The 20306-nt window shown below is 44.4% G+C and overlaps 1 protein-coding gene across 2 annotated transcripts in view; it reads right to left on the bottom strand.

Annotated features, from left to right (window-relative positions):
• Positions 1-20306, bottom strand: part of TBC1D19 (TBC1 domain family member 19) — a 1159927-nt gene that overhangs the window by 884568 nt on the left and 255053 nt on the right. For both annotated transcript variants that reach the window (XM_078678973.1, XM_078678974.1), the window contains exon 6: positions 12389-12452. In XM_078678973.1, the coding sequence (XP_078535099.1) occupies positions 12389-12452 (64 nt within the window). The remainder of the gene's footprint in view (positions 1-12388; positions 12453-20306) is intronic.

The following is a 20306-nucleotide window of genomic DNA, read 5'->3' on the forward strand; positions in this document are numbered from 1 at the left end:
TGGCCTGTAGGATGGCACAACATGTGCTAAAGTCCACAGGTGGCATTTAAATTTGCATGCCAGTGAGATATATTCCTGCACCATATACTAAGGCCTTGTTGGAAAGGTAAATAGGCCAACTGGGGTTTTTACCATGTGTAGTGGTCATATCACATCACTGGGGACTGGACAATAGTACTCCATTGAGCAAAGGTAAAAAAACAGCTATATCATTCAGCATAAAATGAGGACGTGCTGGGGAGAGGGGACAGCGGGCAGAGAGGACATCACACAAAGAGGAGACCCGATCAGACACCAGACAGGATGGCAACCAAGATCTCTAACACAGATATAAAACACATCACATTAAACGTTAGGGGTATGCACACTGCAAACAAACGTTATACCGACTACGCATATATGAAGAGGCAACAAGCGCAGATAGCCCTTCTGCAAAAGACATACCTGACGACGATAGAGGTAGATCACCTGCGTAAAAAACTTGGCGGGGCATTATCCGCACCACAACATACTCCGCATTTGCCAGAGGTACCCTAATCTGGATTAGACGGGGGTAACATTCAGGAAACAGACACGAATAGTGGACAAAGATGGACGATACTCTCTGATAACGAGACTATTAGAGGGTCAATCTATACCACTGGGAAGCATATACTCCCCTAATGTAGAGCAAGATCAATATTGGAGCCGCCTCACTGGAGTAATGGCCCAACACACACTGATCCCGTGGCTTCTGCGGGGGGGGGGACTACAACTGCACCCTAGATATTGACCTAGACAGATCTCACCCCCGCCAGCACAATTACCCACGTTCAAACAGACGGAAAGCTTCAGACAATGGGTGGATCACTGGGCTTTGGTAGACGCCTGGAGAGCGCAGAACCCAACCACTAAAATATACTCCTTCCACTCAATCCCGCATAACTTGCAAGTAAAGGCTCAATAGATTTCTCTGCTCCGCAACACTCCTCCATAAGGTACAACACACAGACTACCTAGGTAGAGTTGTTTCAGACCACGACGCACATACAGTGACCCTTAGATGGAAACCACCTCCCCCCCGTGCCAACGTGGAAATTGGTGCGGGAGTGTCTCACTGATCAGGTGTTTCATCATATACATGGGGTCCACATTCAAGAACACTTTACACTCAACACCGTTACAGCGTCCTCCAGATTAATAGAATGGGACCCGTTTAAGCTCGAAGCCAGGGGCACTGCATTCGACAAATAGTAGGAGTACGATGAACACAGGAAAGCGCGCTGCAAAAAGCAGATGCAAAACTGGCGAGCTTATCAAAGGACATGGACAAAGGGGAAGCCACTCTAGACCAAATAACAGAAGCTAAAACATCTCACGTAGAAACCATGTGCGACCTCCTCAAATATAACTTCAGAACATATGCAACCAGAGTACATCGGGAGGGTAATAGAACCAGGACACTCCTGGACTGGTTAGCTAAACAAGACACAGACGCAAAACCGATCAAGGAACTCAAAGACAAAGCGAGAAACCCTAAACACTGACAAGTAGACATACTACACATATTTCATGACTATTACTCAGAAATGTACCGTGCCCCGACACAGACAACACACCAAGAGCTGACTCAGTTCCTCGGCCCATCGCCTAGCCCCAGCATCCCACCCGCAGACAAAAAGGAGTTAGAGGCAGAGATCAAGCCCCCGGACGTAGCTCACGCAATTAGAACACTAGCGCGAAACAAAGCACCATGAATGGACGGGTTCCCACTTGAGTATTATAGCACCTTCGCGGCCCGGCTAGCACCCTGGATGGCGGCATCCATGTATGAGGATGCGCTGACCAGGGGCGAGCTCTCGGGCTCGCTACGGGAATCAATCCTGGTGACATTCCCGAAGCCACATAGAGACCCAACGCTCCCCGCCTCATATAGACCGATAACACTACTGAATTGGGACTGCAAAATTCTAGGTAAAATATTAGCAGAGCGTTACAGTCAAATTCTCCCAACACTGGTGCACCCAGACCAATATGGCTTTGTCCCACGACATGACACCTCGCAGAATCTACGCGGACTGTTCCACATCTAAGATAGAGCAAAATAACAGTTCCCATGTGCGGCGTGCCTGATCTTAGACCTCGAAAAGGCCTTTGACACACTAATATGGCCATATTTGTATGCAGTCCTCTGAAAAATAAATGTTGGTCTAACTCTATTAGCGTACGCGCAACTCCTCTATAAGGGTCTCACCTCCAGGGTAAGAATAGGCAAACTCATATCTGCCCCATTTCCGGTGGAACAAGGGACCAGACAGGTGTGCCCCCTGTCCCCCCTCCTGTTCGCTCTGGCAGTAGAGCCCTTGGCCATACAATTACGATGGGGGGAAGCATGCGGTATCCCTCCTTGTTGATAAATTGGTATTCCAATAGCAGACACAGTGCACTGTGTATCGCTGTATGCAGATGTTCTCCTAATCTACGTCCGAGTTGTCACAAGCGACCTCACCCCGATATGGACAACACTACGGGACTTTGAAGAGAACTCCGGTCTCAAAGTCAATTGGGACAAATCTACGATTTTCCCACTTAGCCCTCATCTGCCACCTCTGGACATAACAGTAGGAAACCATAAAATCACAGGGAATACCGTGGCCCCTCTATATCTCGGAGTACGGCTATATCACTCTCCCGAAGACCTATAAGAAGGAAATCATCGTAAGACATTGGCGGGACTGCGATCAGCGGTAAACATCTGGAAAACACTACCCCTGGCTCCCATCGGACGAGTAGCCATAGCCAAAATGATTATGGTTCCTAGACTACTTTATCAATTCACTAATCTCCCTGTAATACCACTACACTCCTTCTTCCGGGAGTTAGACACACTACTCACAACATTGATATGGGAGGATGGCCAACATAGGATAGCTTTACGCATACTATACTTACCCACAACACAAGGAGGGTTGGGAGCTCCATCCCTCGAGGCATACTTCCTGGTGGCACAACTCCAATGGCTATCTCGTTGGACGGCAGAACGACATATAGGGAAAACAATTACCAATGAGGGTCAGGTACCCCTTCCAGCCATCCGGAGACTGTTATTGCTAGGTACCAAACCACTATGCACACACCCCCTACAGGTATCTCTGGCCCGCAAGTGTATGTTACGAATACACCATATGTCGAAAGGAAAGCCCCTGTACCCCCTGTTAGTCCCATTAGTGGGATTTCCCCAAAAGGACAAATACTATACTGCAGGAGCCCTTGAGGTATGGACTGATCAAGACGTGACCGAGGTGGAGTCCCTGTTTGAAGACGGACAGATGAGGACATGTGCCCAAATGGTTGAGCGTTATGACCTCCGGCCAGGACAATTTCTAATACACAGACAACTCTTAGATAGCAGCCAATACTGCTGAGATCTTTTGGAAGGGGAACCCCTGACAAACCGGGTATTACACACGATCCTACATATGGGGCCGGCAGACACTTAGTCACCTGGCACTACAAAGCGATCCGGGAGCTGACCAGTACTTCCTTAGATAGCTGCGAAAAAAATGGGAAGACAAGGTAGGATGGTTATTCCATGATAAAGATTGGGAAAAGGTGCTAGAATATCAGAAAAAGGTCTCAAGAAATGCACGCTTCAAAAATATTCAGTTCAATATCCTACACTAGGCACACCTCACACCACATCGATTTCACCGTTTTTATCCTAACACACATTTTGCGTGCCCCCGCTGTCAGACCCCGGAGGCGAACTTTAGGCATATGTTCTGGGACTGCCCCACCATCCAACAGTATTGGGATAGGGTACACCAGACACTCCGAGCGACGGTTAATCTCTCGAACATATCCACAAGGGAGGCATGTGCTTTGGGAATCTTCCGCAAAAGAAAGACCGACAAACTACAATGGAGCATTGCATCCATAGCCATTCTCTTAGCAAAGAGGGGCATAGCCATGCACTGGCGAGCCCCCGCAGGACCCCCAGAAGCGGCCTGGGTAGGCACAATGAAAAAATGGGGCGCAGCAGAAGAAGAGGTACTAAGAGACGAGGAAGTAAAAGGGACATGTAAACATACCATATCTATGGAATGGGCACAGCTACTATTCCAGCTCACCCAAGAGATGATGACAGTGGTAACACCGGAAACCTCACAACCTCAACCCCAAACTCCGCTCCTATCCCCCACGGAACAGATAACAGTCAACACTATGCAACATCAAGACACACACAGCAGATGACATGTCCAGAACATACCAGAAAGGCTCTCACCCACTCACACACATGGTCTCTTCCCCCCTTACACACGTAACAGTACAGTAGAGCTGAACCACAGCTTGCCGCATCACTGATTGACACAGATGTACATTCTGACCGCTCCCCGCCTCCCCCCACACCCAGTTTACCCCCACAGATAACAGTTTTTTTCACCCCCTCGATATTTCCGATACCCAATTATTCCGACAGAGAATGTGACACAAATCCTATTTGGGACGAAATACAATGGTAGAGATGAGGGCGAAATACCAACCTACACCACCGGGATACCCACCTAAGCAGACACTGCAAAACATACCAATGTATGGCGAGTTAAGCTAGGAGATAACTCCCGGACTGTTGTAAGATATCCTATCCAATGTGTTTGATGTATGATGATATTGTGAAATTCTTCATTATAGATAACATTCAAACACTTGCAAATATATGTTAAAATATATTAATGATGAAGTATCAAGTTGTAACCTGACATGTAAAATCCCAATAAACAAATTTAAACAATAAAAATCATACAGCATAAAATGGGGACAACTGTCTGAAAACAACGTAATGTGCTGTGATAACCTTATTTTTATGTTTAGTACATATATGTTTAACCTGTTCCGTGCTTGTGACGGAACCACTCCGTCACGAGCCACGGGCGTGCTGTGCTCATTACGGAGTGGTTCTGTCACAAGCATGGCAGCGCCGCGCGACCTCTCCTTCCCCCAGCGCCGCAGCGGAATTACCGCCACAGCCAAGGGGTTAAAAACTTTCATTAGTTAGGATGCCGGTGACAAATTATGAGTCATTTCAGGTTAAGATTTGCCCATGGCAGATTTACTAGAAACAGAGCTGACTACAATGTTGGAGTAACACAACATTACGCATTAGCACCACCATTGATTCATCTTTGAACAACATTCTGTGATCTGCAATCAGAACTGGACACATGTGTCAACTGTATCAAACGATTATGATCATAGCAAATATCAGAGAATTCATGTGAAGAAAACAAAAGCCATAGCCTTTGGCCATAGCCATAGCCATATAAATAGCTGTTGGTACCTCATTTTCTTTCAATTGTAGAATATTATATCTTTATAAATAATTGTTAAATCATCAAAGGTCTAAGCTGATTTCACTGCTTATTCACAACTGAACAGCTAATGATACAATAGGCATTAATCTCTTGTTAAATAATTGGCTTCTATAAATATATGCAGGTCTATTAATTTATTTTTGGGGGGGTTATTGTGCATGTCTGGAGGCTTGCCAACCCACCACGTCTATTATCTCCATTCTCAAAGTGGAAGAACGTCAACCATAGTTAGAGATCCCCAGGTCCGTGGGGATCTCAGTTAAGAGACGCCCACACAGCTTACAATTTATTTTCTACAACAAACTTTCAAAGCGGGGAAGAGGTTGGGGGGCTTGTAGTGTTTTTGAAAAACAAAATGGACGTGACACATTTTCTTCCTGCATGTGGAAGCTATTCGGGTTTTTTTTCCATTCCACTGTCCACCACCACTTGCTATTGCAAAAACTTCACAATATCAGAATCTGTAAAAATGCTTTACAATTGATTGATTTTTATCTCCCAGGCAGACAAAGTGTAATTTACCAACCCACTTTCACATCACCTCCTCAAACACAGCACCTTGGCATTCCTCAGGGGTCCATCATGTCCCCCTATTATTCAACATCTACCTAAACCACTTACCAAATCTGATTAAATCATGCAACCTCACCTGTTACAACTATGCAAATGACACCCAAATTATTTTAAAAATGGAGATCCCAAAAAGCCTCTAGAATTCAAAACTTGATGACTGTCTCACACCATAAACACATGGAATATGAATAACTATCTAAAGCTCAATACTGCAAAGACAGAGATTATGACATATGGGCAAAGGCAAAACTACCAAACTATTTCCTAAGGAACTTGAAGCCCCTCCGATATTAAGAGAAGTTATAAACCAAGCAGTAACAAGAGATTCAGACCTATCCTTCATATCGCCTGCTAATTTCACAAAGAGTGCCTTCTGCACAAACACTACATTAGATCTAACCATACCTTGCATACCAACATAAAGTGAAAGCTATACACATGGTCATTATCTCCAAGCTTGAGTATGCCAACAACCTATACCTTGGTGCACCCGCTTTCATTGCACACAAAATACAGCTCAACCAAAATACTGCTGCAAGGATTCTTTTATGCCTTCACCCATGCCTCCAGTCCTGCAATCACTTCACTGGTTGGATATAGCTAGAATGGCAATGTTCAAGACACTCTTAATTGCCCACAGAGCCTCCCAAGGAAAAGGACTGCTATGCCTAGAAGTTTCTTTTTAATTACAAAAAGGGGGTGGTGATGGACAGAGTATCTGAGTTAATCAGAACACTCCTACCCAGTCAACAGATCAGGGCTTGATCCATCACCGTTTTTTAGCTCACTGCACCATGCCAGTTCAGAACCTGGCTATATGCAAATTAGTCTGTCCCTGGCCCAGTGCTTCATGGGAACAGGGCAGACCAAACTACCAAGCCAATTCTTCACTGGAAAGGAAACAAGCTTCCGGGGACCGATTTCTGGCATTACAGCCGTCTTCGGCCCGGCTTGCTTGAATCCTGATGGTGCAATGAGCAAGGGACTCATGTCTGAGCATACCCTTCCACACTCATGGTGGCCAAAATAATTACAAAAAGGGGGTGGTGATGGACAGAGTATCTGAGTTAATCAGAACACTCCTACCCAGTCAACAGATCAGGGCTTGATCCATCACCGTTTTTTAGCTCACTGCACCATCCCAGTTCAGAACCTGGCTATATGCAAATTAGTCTGTCCCTGGCCCAGTGCTTCATGGGAACAGGGCAGACCAAACTACCAAGCCAATTCTTCACTGGAAAGGAAACAAGCTTCCGGGGACCGGTTTCTGGCATTACAGCCGTCTTCGGCCCGGCTTGCTTGAATCCTGATGGTGCAATGAGCAAGGGACTCATGTCTGAGCATACCCTTCCACACTCATGGTGGCCAAAATAATTACAAAAAGGGACTCTGTCCATCACCACCCCTTGTTGTAAATTATTTTGTCCACCCTAAGCGTGGAAGGGTATACTCAGATGTGAGTCCCTTGCTCATTGCACCATCAGGATTCAAGCAAGCCGGGCCGAAGACGGCTGAAATGCCAGAAACCGGTCCCCGGAAGCTTGTTTCCTTCCCAGTGTAAGAATTGGCTTTTGTAGTCTGGTCTGCCCTGTTCCCATGATGCACTGGGCCAGGGACAGACTAGTTTGCATACAGCCAGGTTCTGAAACTGGGATGGTGCAATGAGCTAAAAAACGGTGTTGGATCTAGCCCTGATCTCTTGCCTGGGTGAGAGTATTCTGCTCAATTCAGAGACTCTGTCCATCACCACCCCTTGTTGTAAATTATTTTGTCCACCCTAAGCGTGGAAGGGTATACTCAGATGTGAGTCCCTTGCTCATTGCACCATCAGGATTCAAGCAAGCCGGGCCGAAGACGGCTGAAATGCCAGAAAACGGTCCCCGGAAGCTTGTTTCCTTCCCAGTGTAAGAATTGGCTTTTGTAGTCTGGTCTGCCCTGTTCCCATGATGCACTGGGCCAGGGACAGACTAGTTTGCATACAGCCAGGTTCTGAAACTGGGATGGTGCAATGAGCTAAAAAACGGTGTTGGATCTAGCCCTGATCTCTTGACTGGGTGAGAGTATTCTGCTTATTCAGAGACTCTGTCCATCACCACCCCTTGTTGTAAATTATTTTGTCCACCCTAAGCGTGGAAGGGTATACTCAGATGTGAGTCCCTTGCTCATTGCACCATCAGGATTCAAGCAGGTCGGGCCGAAGACGGCTGAAATGCCAGAAACCGGTCCCCGGAAGCTTGTTTCCTTCCCAGTGTTAGAATTGGCTTTTGTAGTCTGGTCTGCCCTGTTCCCATGATGCACTGGGCCAGGGACAGACTAGTTTGCATACAGCCAGGTTCTGAAACTGGGATGGTGCAATGAGCTAAAAAACGGTGTTGGATCTAGCCCTGATCTCTTGACTGGGTGAGAGTATTCTGCTTAATTCAGAGACTCTGTCCATCACCACCCCTTGTTGTAAATTAGAAGTTTCTTTTTAGCAATACAACCAAACAAAACATTGCACTCCAGGCCTGCACCACATACACCATCTTACCATAAGAAACCCATAGGAGGTACTGCTTACTCAGTACAAGCCGACTAGCTTTGGGCATCACTACCAGCCGGCATTAGAAGCATCCAGGAGCACATACACTTCCAAGACAGTTGAAAACATAGTAATTTCCTAGGTACCTGCACCACCTGCATCCCTGGCTTGCAACCTACAAACTGCAAATAACTCAACGAGCAAACTGCTTTCATTGTGCAGGTGAGCAAAAAATGGCTAATCTATGGTGCGCTGTAGCATTATATAGTTATGAACTTCCATAAATAACTGTTATGGCCCAGAATAATACCGAAAACTGCAATCGGCAGCAGCCAGCAAAAAACTGTAACTCATACCTCTTGAATTCACATAAAATGAGGTTGCCTCTCACCAGCACCGTACAGCCAAAAAGCTAAACATCGCCAACATAACTGGTGTGTCATACACTACTGGACAATTTGGAGGACTATAACATAGTCCATTCACTGCAGGTCCCAAATATTAATACAATTTTACCGCCTCTTTACATCTGACAAAACCATTCAGATATGGGATGATAATAAAAATGCCCATCCCAACACATCTCTCCACTTCTTCCTCCCTCAACCATGTCAACTGAGTACTATAATTTTACAAAAAAAAACAGATTGGACAACTCGATACAGTAACCAGCTACGCAGAGTATATCAAATGAAATACCATAAAGGGACATGCAGAGTTGTTTAAAGCTATCAGCATGATGAAAACCACATCTGTTTCTTACACTTCATAATCCAACACACTGCTACGCACTGTGCCAAATAACACAATAACTACACCTCAGTGGTCTTCGCACAAGACATGGAAACACTTCTCACATAAGATCAAAACAAAAACAACATCCTTCCAACAACACACCCTACATCAGGGGTCTTCAAAGTGTGGGGCGTGACCCCCAGGGGGCGGTGCAGTAATGGAAAGGGGATCGCGCATTACCGATCACACTTCTGCCCGGGCCCATCTGACTACAGGGATTCAGCCCCCCTCCTCCGCGTAGTGTGTCTCAGCTCGAGCTGCTGTGAGCTCTGCTGGGCTGTGTCTGCAGTCTTATCTCCAGCACAGCCCGGCACCCCTGAGTTTTTCACAGGTCGTTAACGACCATTTGCATATTTACATACCTTTTGAAAACTGGTTACTGATGCTTAGTTTTTTTTTATAGTTCCAGTACCCCCTGTGTCCCAACTCAGCCTTTTCCTTACATTTGTATTTTACATTTACTGCAATAGTGTGAGAATGCATTTCAGGAAAAGAAATAAAAAGTAGAGTTGCCAGAAGAAAATAAAAATACCAGCCATTTCTCTTGTAACACACTGTTTGCTACCTCTCACATTTTGTTTGCTTTATACTTGCACAAGTGCCACCATTGCCTACGTAACGTTTGTTCTTGTGTTTGAGTGTCTGCCATTTATTGCAGTATTATAGCTCTACTTGTACTTTGTACGCTTTTGTAACCTGCACACATATCACTTTTTCCTCCTGCAATGTACCGTTTGCTACCCCTTGTATTTTGGTTGCTCACTATTGTCACTTTTGCCTCATGTAACTTAACGTTTGCTTTTGTAATTTGTTCACTTGTAATTTTCTCCTCATGTAACATTACTGTTCCTATTGTGAAGCGCTCCGACACCTTCGGGTAAAGTCCGCGCTATATAAAAACGCATAAATAAATACATTCGTAATGTGACTTTTCTGTCTTTGTTCCCTTTAATTATCAGTCATGGATCATTGAGGCAGCCCTAGAACACAATTAAAAGTGCTTTCTATTTAGATTTGCTGTTCCAAGTATGCACAGATGAGTGCTGAAATATACAGCTTTAGGTGACTGCTTATTTTTGTACCGTCTGGGACATCAAAATAATGAGCAGGCAACCCTAACCATAGGACTGGAAGTATGTTGCAAGATCAGCATATTATTTATTTCCTCCACCCTCGATCCCTGATTAATGTCATAATAGCAATAGTTTAACTTATATCTTAAACCCTACGCAGCCGTCAATATGTTGAGTTACTTCAAGTGTCTGGAAATGCACCCTGCATTCAGAGAACTCACTTCTCATTCTCGCACTTCACTTTCAAGCTCACCCTGCATTCACAGCGATCACAATGCACTCACACTGATCACCAGGCACTCACATCATTCACCCTCTCACCCTGCACTCACAGTGATTACTCTGCAATCACAATGCACTTGCGTTGTTCACCCTGTACCTCAGCCTGCAGTCACACTACTCCTCTGCACTCATCCTGCACTCATGTGACACCTCATTCACCTGCCCCCTCACTGCTCAATGTGCATCTCGCTCAAACAAGCCCATCATCAACCATGCATTCATTCATCCCACTCTGCACTTATATCCACACCCAAATTCATATGGCCACCTCACTCACCCTGCAGTCACTCCTCTTTCCCTACTCTCATACTGTTGCATCGCTCACCGTGCACTCACATGGGCACTCTTCTCATCCACAGAGTGCAGAGGGTTAATGTGCCTGCTACAAAGAATATGTACTATGCAGATCACAGACCTGAGTGTGAGTAAACTATGCGTAGCACTATAAAAAAAAAAATGTTTGTCAGAAAGGTGCTACAGAGAGATGAGGTGCATTGTTGGTGCCACTGCAACTTTAACCACCCACCCATTGCCTTGCCTGTGCGGCCAATGACAATACCTATGCAACTACCAACCATAACACTGTACAAGTGTGGCTATTTCAAGCCCCCAAAGCTATAAGAATGGCATGGATGTCAGGAGTTTATCGTTTTTAATGTATATTGAATTAATAAACAGCTGTTCTGCTCATCTCTAAATTACACAGACAGAGCCACCATGTGGCAGACGGTCATAATGCCTGTGTGTACAATTAGGTGCCAGTGTGGAGCACCGGAAACCACCTGCTCTAATTAAGCACTGGTGCTGAGGTAACAGGGGATAGGGACATTATTTCAAGAAGGTGTGAAAGAACAAAGTAGAGATGTGAAAGATGAATAGGGGGACTGGAGAGGTGTAAGATACAACTAGACAACAATTTGAATGGTTAGACTTGAGGTGAATGAGAAGTGCAGATTGGCACGGGAGGTGACGGGGCCAGAGAGGCCATGAGATAAATGCGAGAAACTGTTAAGGATGAGGGCAGTGAAAAGACAGAATGGCAAGAGGTGATTAAGGGTGAAGTGAGAAGTTGAATGGGGAGAGTTCAGAAGTTGTAAAAAGGGGTGAAATAAAATGCCGGCAATATGAGAGAGGGATACGGGGTTGGGAGAGGAGAGAGGGATGGGAGGGAGGGGGTGAGAGGAAAGCGGCATGGGTAAATTGCTTAACTCTGCACAAGACCGCCAGGGTTTTAGGGACCCCTGCTGCTCCCGGCCAGGGCCAGGTGAGCTGCTAATGTGGAAGCACATATTCCTGCGGAGTGGAAGGCTCATCACAAAGGTTGACAAGCCATCTTTCTGATGTTCATTGCTGTATTTTGGTTATAAACTGGTACTGATGGGGTGAAATCTTTCCTCTGTATTATTGTGTGCAAAAAATGTCAAAATAATGAAGCAATTCTATCCCAAAATAACGTGGCATCACATAACATTATTTACATTTTCGTCTCAAACAATTTAGTCAAGCCTTTCGTGTAATTTGGTCCTCACCTGCCTCGTAATTCCAGAAGCCCTGCCTACAGGTTTAGAAATGTTTTTTCAGGAGGGGGTCCTTACGACTGAAAATGTTGACAGGGGGGTCTCGGCACCCAAAAGTTTGAAGACCTCTGCCCTACATAGTGTAGCATGCTACTCATGTAGGCAAATACTTCAGTGGACCAGGTATATGTAGGAGGAACTATATAAATGCTACAATACAATACAATTCCTGGATGTGATGAGTTATGCCAGTTTTTAAATAAAAATAAATCATACCTGGTTCATCAGTTCCCATCTCATTCCACTTGCTGAGAAGTTCCCTTTGTTCATCTACAGGACGCTGCAAAAACAGTTGGATTCATTCAAATTAATCACTTAACCTAAAGTTTGTAAAACATAAAATTGATTTTTGTAATTTATAGGCAGCATCTTGTCTCACAGTATCCACCTAAATATGTGTCAGCCATCCTTGAAAGCTTATGCATTTCTAAGAGTCTTTCCAAAAGCCAAGAATCGACTTTTAATTTGTCTTCCTAAATGGTCTCCATCCCCAGAGAAAAGGTCAACCTAGAGATATAAAATAATAAGCACCCTCGTAAAAACAGATTTGTATTGAATACACTATTTTTGAGAACAAGTAATCATGAGCCGATTTAAGGTTTTGACTATAATGACGTTAAAAATGGTAAACTCATCATTTTAACGTAATTATTGTCACTACTCTAAGTAAGCCAATAATTCACCATTCACAGATGCAACATCCAAATCCGCCTGTTCTGGAACACTTAAGATAGGGGACACATTCCCAGTGTTCTTAGTAAGTGGTGGCATTTCCACCATCCGGAGCTGGCATTGGAGAACTTCCACTATGGTATTCAGTAGCAAAATTACCTCTTCCATGGTACAGACCACTCACCACTTTAGTAGAAAAGTCTATCAACCTTAACCTGACTGTGAATCTACTGATTCGGGTCATAGAAACCCATCAGTCACACCACTGTTCAAAGAGTAATGTATTGACCAACAGTTTTCTCTGTGTGCATATCATGATGTTCTGCGATCTTCAACCCTAAATTGGTCTTTTCCCCGCATGCCAACATATAATCTTTGTTGTGGGGGCATGTTTCTTCATTTACAATAAGATTTTGAAATCGTTACTCTTTTTATTCTGCCTATGACATCTCTGACAGGCTGCTCTGGATAGGGGTAGGGACTTCAAAAACTGAAGAATATGTATGTTTCTCTCCTGAGTGGGTGATTTAGTTTTTAATGCCTCAAAGTAATGTAATGCTTTAAGAAACTACACATATTTTAGTTTGCTTTTTGTCCTGAGATCTAGGGCACAATAACATTTGATCATATATTTGTTATCCAAATCACATTGAAATGGCTCCTCCTAGAGGCAAGAAGGAGCTGTAAGCTACCCTGCATTACTTACGAGGATCGTCATCCCTATCGCTCCCCAGACGATCTAGCCTACAAACAGTTAAGGTGGCCAAAGGCAACATTATGGGCACAGACTCTCGCCTTAAAATATCAGCTTTCAGAAAGATTGTCTGACCTATATATTGTGTCCTACATAAAGTTTACAATAATATCACCCCATTTAAGTTAACATTTAAAATATACACTCAACAAGATGATATTTTTGTAAATGGCATTTAGGACACAATATTTATGCCAGCCAATGTTTTGTATAAAATATTCTGACCTGACATATGACCTACTAATTTCAATCTCTAGTACTAAGTATACTGAAAAGATTCTGTAATGAAGGCTGATACATACCCACAGACTTTTACTCCACTTTGTATATTGTATGCAACACTATTGCTAGTTTATTCCGTTGTGGTCTTATAATATTTTATATATTGTATGTGACAGGAAATAGCAGATTATACATTTATTTCATGAGGAATAGATCCCATGAAACTTGAATGCACTTCATGTTACTTTGTTCTTTGCATTTTTTTGACCAACTCATTTTCAGATTATTTGCAGCCTTGCTCCTAAAAACCCATGAAAGGTAATTAGTGAAGTGTTTTGTCACCCATGAGTCTACTAGGTGCTTCTACAGAAAACTGCAAGTACATAAATAAAAAAAGCATTGGCAAAAAACAACCGGTTTGGCATTAATTGACAGCCTTTTGGCTTTGTCAATGTTTGTTTTGTCATGGTTTTTATAAAACATTGTTAGGGGAGCTTTCATGCCCTTGCCACTATAACAAAAAAACTGAGAAAAAATAGTTTTGGGGTCTAGAAAAGCACATATTGCCACAGTAGTTCCTGGCACTGAAGGGAACTAACTTGTAGGCAGATATGTTCTTCGTGAAACAGTAGAATACAATCAGCCACAGTGAAGTTAAACAATGGTTAAAAAGGGCTGACCATTTGCCCTTTTCTGTATGCTGTAGTGCGCAGGAGAAAAATATGAATGGCACAACAGACCAATGGATGAAGAGGTCAGGCTGAAGTATATTATTTTCATAATTTTAGTACAATCAAATGGTATGGTAAGACTCACTGCTATAACACTCATATGTATAAATATATATCATGGTATAAAAAACTCGTTGAGTAAACCCCTAATATCATAGGTTGAAAGACGTGTTGCAAACAAGTCTGAAAATTAATAACTTTAATTCGCATTCTGAGATTTCAGGCTCTACAAGACGAATACTGGAGACAAACTCAGAAAGGCGTTATTGGTGAATATGCAAGTCAGTAATCAAGTTTTGAGCTAGAATGCGGAAATTGAAATACATCATTTGAATGAATCAGAGACCACGATCTGATGTCTTTGACAACAATATTTGTGAACAGAATAACTTTGCTCGAAACACGATGTGAGTCAACAATATGCAGGAGTTTAAACCGAAGCTTATGGGTATTAACAATGTCAAATATGTATCTATTTCAATCACAACAACGAACCAAGTCTGCTAAACCAAAAAAAATCTTCTCCTCTGAGTGAATACTTAAGGCAAACCCAAACATTAATAACTGCAAATTACTGACCCAGTATGATTGAATTCTCTGCATGACAAAAGTTGTGGACTTAAAGTTCAATCAGTCAGTGCAACTGAAAAAACAACTAAGTTAATTAATGTTCATTGCATTACATAGTAATAAGTATGATATGAAATATAGGATTTATTGATTCTCTTCCAACCATCCAACGAACCCAAATCCCTAGATAACAGCCGAACCCATATCCATCCAAACATGAATAGATGCGTGACTGTTCGAAGATCATATAAGAACCCTTTGTATACAAATTGCTAGGAAGTATTTTAACAAATCTAAATCTTTTGAAAAGACAACTAAAGAAAGTTCAAATGAGCAGCAAAAATCATCGAATACTGGGTTTCTGGGCAGGAATAAACACCCAGAGCACTGGTGAACCCCGCCTTTTCAATAATATTTGAAGCAAAGACCTCGAATTTCACAAGTCTGGTCTGTACTAACGTTAGTGAATTGAAGTTTCAGTTATTTGTATTTATTCAAAGAACCTACAGTAGTAGTGTTTCATACAATATGAATGTTTAAAACACCACGAGTATCATTCAGCCTTTCCACAAGTGCTGGGCTGATTACGTAATGAAAAGGCGCGTCATTTTACCCCACGGGAACTGATGGAGAACGTGCCTGAAGAAAAAAGAACATGAAGGAAATGGATACGTACAAAAACAGAAGTCATCAAAAGTAATAAACTATTTGAAATGCAATATCACAGGGAGTTTTATGAAAACAGCGATGAGATACCGATAAAAGCAATGCGTTTATTTCTAGTTTGGCCCCAATAATTGTCGAGCAAAAATTGACTTCTGTCTATAAAACATTAAGTCAAAACGTTATTTTTCAATAGTTGTGATAATGGGAGAACAAAAGACAGTTCCCTGATGTACTGACAAGATTCCATCTTTTGGGACATAGTTACCTCCACCCTCCGGATTGGAAAAAAAAGACTGAAAGAAAACAATAATGTTTTTGGTCTTAGAAAGCACACATGCTATACTAGTTCAGGGCACACAAGGGGACTGCTTTAGGTATGGATATGCTCCTTTGTGTTTTGTTGTACTTCTTGTGGAAGGACAGAACGGCGTCAGTCACAATGAAGTTAGTCAATTGTCAAAGTGGAATGACTCATTGTCCCAAGCTGTATGTTGTAGTGGGCGGGAGAAAAATATGAATGACACAATAACAGACAAATATATGAAGAAAGTACATTATTCATATAGTTTTAATAAAATCAAAAGGTCATGGGTAACACCAAACCTACCAAAGCCAATAGGTTTCAGCAATGCGAGAGCTATTGGCTTTGTCAATGTCAATGTCTTTTAGCCATGTTATGTTGCAAACTGGAATATAAAGTGATATTTATAGTTTTCACTTAACATATTTTGTGTAAATTCCTGTGAAATATTCGCTTTAGCAACTATTACATAAATGTAATTACAATGTAATACAACACATTACAAGGAGGCCTCCAAATACTGTACTTCCCCCATTCTGGAAGCTCCATCCCCAAAAAGAGTTTAGATTTGCTACTTAATCTTCCTCCAAGACTCCTCACCCACATATCTGATAAATGAGCAGTGAAGAATGGTTTATTAGGTCTGCTGTAGCCAAATACGCTAACATTTCTGTGGGTCTCGTGCATTGGTTATAAGTGTAACTTGCATATATAGAAATGTATTCAAATGTCTCTTGTTTATTTAATAATCTGCCACCATTGTGGTTGCCATAATTGACTATTCGTACAAACATACATGCTAAAAACGACATGCGTGCAAAATCCAAAGGTCACTGTTGGACCCGTCTGCTTCTGAGAGTCCCCTCACCAATATGATTTCTTTTGTTCCCCTGAACCTCCCAAAATTTGCCGCTTTTTATTTGTCTACCAGGACCTTTTTGTGTGTTGTTTCATGGGGCTAGGTGTTCCTTGACACCCAGTTGCTCACAAGGTTTCTGGCACCTATGTACAAGGCGCCTGGAGAAACCTGTGGACATGAAAACTGAGGTTGGCAACCTGTGTGTGTTTAACCTTAAAATGGTGGACACATATTTCCCTCATGTGAGTGACTCCCATTGGAGCCTCCTTGAACCCTGACCTTTTGAGGTTTTGGCGCGCTTTCATGACAGGAATTTCATGACTTTCCTCAGGTACACAAAATGGCTGCTCCAGAGCCCCAGTACGGTGGCTCTGAGTGACCAAAAGACACCACAAAAGTGCCATGCCATTGACACAGCCAGGGAAGGTTCTAGAACCTTCTGGCTCGTGCCAGTACCTCAGGGCACTGGCTATATAAAGCCCAGTCCCTGGCGGCCATTTTAGATGTAATTCAGATTCCAGACTTGACACCAGAGTGACACCTGCCCTGCTGACCCCTGAGGTGGCTGAGAGCACAGGCAGTAGAGTGGTAAGGGTTAATAGCCTGATTCCTGACTGGCGTTCCAGTCAGGCGTGTTCCAGTAACCTTGCGCCTACAGCACCTGCCCAGCTAGTGCCTCATTGCCCCAAAAGACTGTGGCCAAGTTTATGTGCCTCCCCCCCACCCCCCGGTGGCGAAATCGTGAAGAAACGGCGAGTCGCGACCTTCCACAGTGCCCCCTTCGTGAATAGCGCCTATCGCGGGGGACTCGGACGTCTCCGAGCCCCACCGGCGTTGCGCGCTTCCTGGTTGTGCAGTGATCGAAGGTGAGGTGGTGCGCCGGGGCGGGGAGAGGCCGGCCTTCATTGGGCGGGATTAGCGTCCCTGCCCTTTCCCAGAGACCCGGGAAACTGTTGCCGTGGGCGGGACCAGCCCCCGTATGAGGAAGTCAGAGGGAGGTCCGTGAAGCCCCTGAGAACCCTGATGCTGGCGTAGGAAGTGCTGTGCCCCGACTGAATCGCTATTCGATTGCAGCCGTAGTGAGGTGGGTCGTTTCCCCTGGAGGGGTGCCGCGTTATCAAGGAACTGTGCACCGGCGTTGATTTGAGCGAGCCCTGAGACTGAGTGACCCCGCTGGCAGCCGTTCGTTCGTCTACTGACTTCGAACTGTGCTGCCCTGGTGCCTGCGATATTGCCGTAGGCTCAAGTAAACCACACCGGCAAGCGGACATCCTTCCCCGGTGGCAGCGGAGGGCCAAATGTCATATTTACCGTGTTTCCTTGTCTTTAGGTACACGCGCATGGGCCCCGCGTGAACATAAAAGAGTCCCCAGTGCACCGTGAATCCAGAGAAGCCTGCATGCATTCCCCATGATTCCACAAGTACTGTAATCCTTTTCAAAGTGGGTTTATCTTGCAATTGTAAACTTCCTGATTTATTTAATTGGTGGCAGCGATACCAGAATGAAAATGTGGTTATGCATTTAAATGAACCAGGCTTTATTATTCCATGTATTGGTGATATATAAACCTGATATTCATTTTATTTATTGATAGAGCTATTCCTAATATTTATGCAACACCAGTGTTCCTGAAGTCCTATTTACTGTATTTATTCTCAACCTGAATCCCAGAGTGCTGTAACAAATAAAATGTGAATGTGCTTCCTCAATTGATCCCTATTTACAGCAGAGAACTTTTATATAAAGGAATCGTATTTTTCTACAGCAGTGATGTGGTGTCCTTCTTTTTGGTGTGACTGTGCAGGGGGTTATTATTGGGTCAGAGCCGGCTTAGCCCTACAGCCTTCACTGCCTTGACACTTGAGCCAAGCTACCCCCTTTGTGCTGGGCTTGCCCATCGCAGGTCCAACATAAAATTGGTGCTCAGCGGTTGGGATTTCGAGCCGTGCTTGTTCTGTACCCCATAATAATTCAGTGTGCGTCACAGGTACACACCCGGAGTTTTCTCCCAGCGGCCCTCTGATTTAACATTTTGTTTTTTCCAAATTCTCTTCTGGAGGTGGGTGGAGGTGACCCTTAGAGTCTCATATCCTTATAACCTACTTCTTGGTGGTTGTCCACACTTTTCACTGACAAGATGGAATTCGAAATGTCAGAGCTGGAGACCTATACTGTGGCACAGCTGAAGGATTTCTGTCAGGAAAGGGGAGTGTTCGTTAGGCGAGGGGCCAAAAGAGAGGAGCTCCGTACTAGTCTGCGAGCTTGGGTGGAAGCACACCCGGAGGGAACGGTAGAGGAGGAGGAGTCAGACAGAGGTACTGTCATTGAGGGAACTGCGGAATGTCCCCTGGGGGTGGGTGAGATGTCAATCAGCCTCAAGGTAGCCTCACGGGAGGGCAGCAGTGTATCCTCAAGAGGGTTGTCAGAGACCCAGTTAGCCGACAGGAGAGAGGAGAGACAGTTCAGATGGGAGTTGGCCAAGCTGGAGATGGAAGATAGGAGAGAAGGGAGGAGGATGGAACATGAGCTCAAGCTACGAGAGCTCGACCTCCAGGCCCGTAACATCACTCCGGGGGGTGTCGAGTCAAAGGAATTTGTCAGGGAGCCCAGGCCTCATTTACCCAAGGACGTGGTCGCCAGTTATACCGCTGGAGACGACATAGCCAAGTGGCTGACCGCCTATGAGGTCTCCTTAAGAGCCCATGGGATCCATGAGAAGCATTGGGATGGTGGATTATACCGGTACATGCCTCCGACAGGTAGGGATGCCTTATTGGCCCTAGACCGGGAGGAGCAGGTAGATTACCCCGCCATGAAGGTGGCGCTTATCAGAAAGTTTGGGTTGACCCCAGAGAAATACCGGCAGAGGTTTAGGGGCAGCCACAAACTGAGCTCACAGAATTGGGTTGACTTCCTGGATTATGCCAAGAAAGCCCTAGATGGGTGGGTCCAAGGTAGTGAGGTGGAAGACTATCGAGGGTTGTACAACCTAATACTCAAGGAACATCTACTCGAGAAATGTCTTCCCGAGCTGAGGCAACACCTGGTAGACAGCAAACTTACTTGCCCCCGTAAGCTTGCTGAGGAGGCGGACATTTGGACAAGTACCCGAGTGTCCACGAGGGGGACGGGAGGAGATTCTCAGAAGTCCGGACAGGGCGCTCCCCAGAAGAAAGAGGGGGGAGATAACAAGAAAAAGGAGTACTCCAAAGGCCCCCAAAATAATTTTAAGGGAAAAAGTTCCTTTCCCAACTCTAAGGCTAACTCGCTAAAGAACCCTAATCCTAGCCAGAGTCAGCAGCCAAGGGTTGTCCATTGCTTTGAGTGCGGTGGTGTTGGACATTATAAAGGAGACGT

The sequence above is a fragment of the Lissotriton helveticus genome, chromosome 2_2, assembly GCF_964261635.1.
Source record: "Lissotriton helveticus chromosome 2_2, aLisHel1.1, whole genome shotgun sequence".
NCBI classification, from domain to species: Eukaryota; Metazoa; Chordata; class Amphibia; order Caudata; family Salamandridae; genus Lissotriton; species Lissotriton helveticus.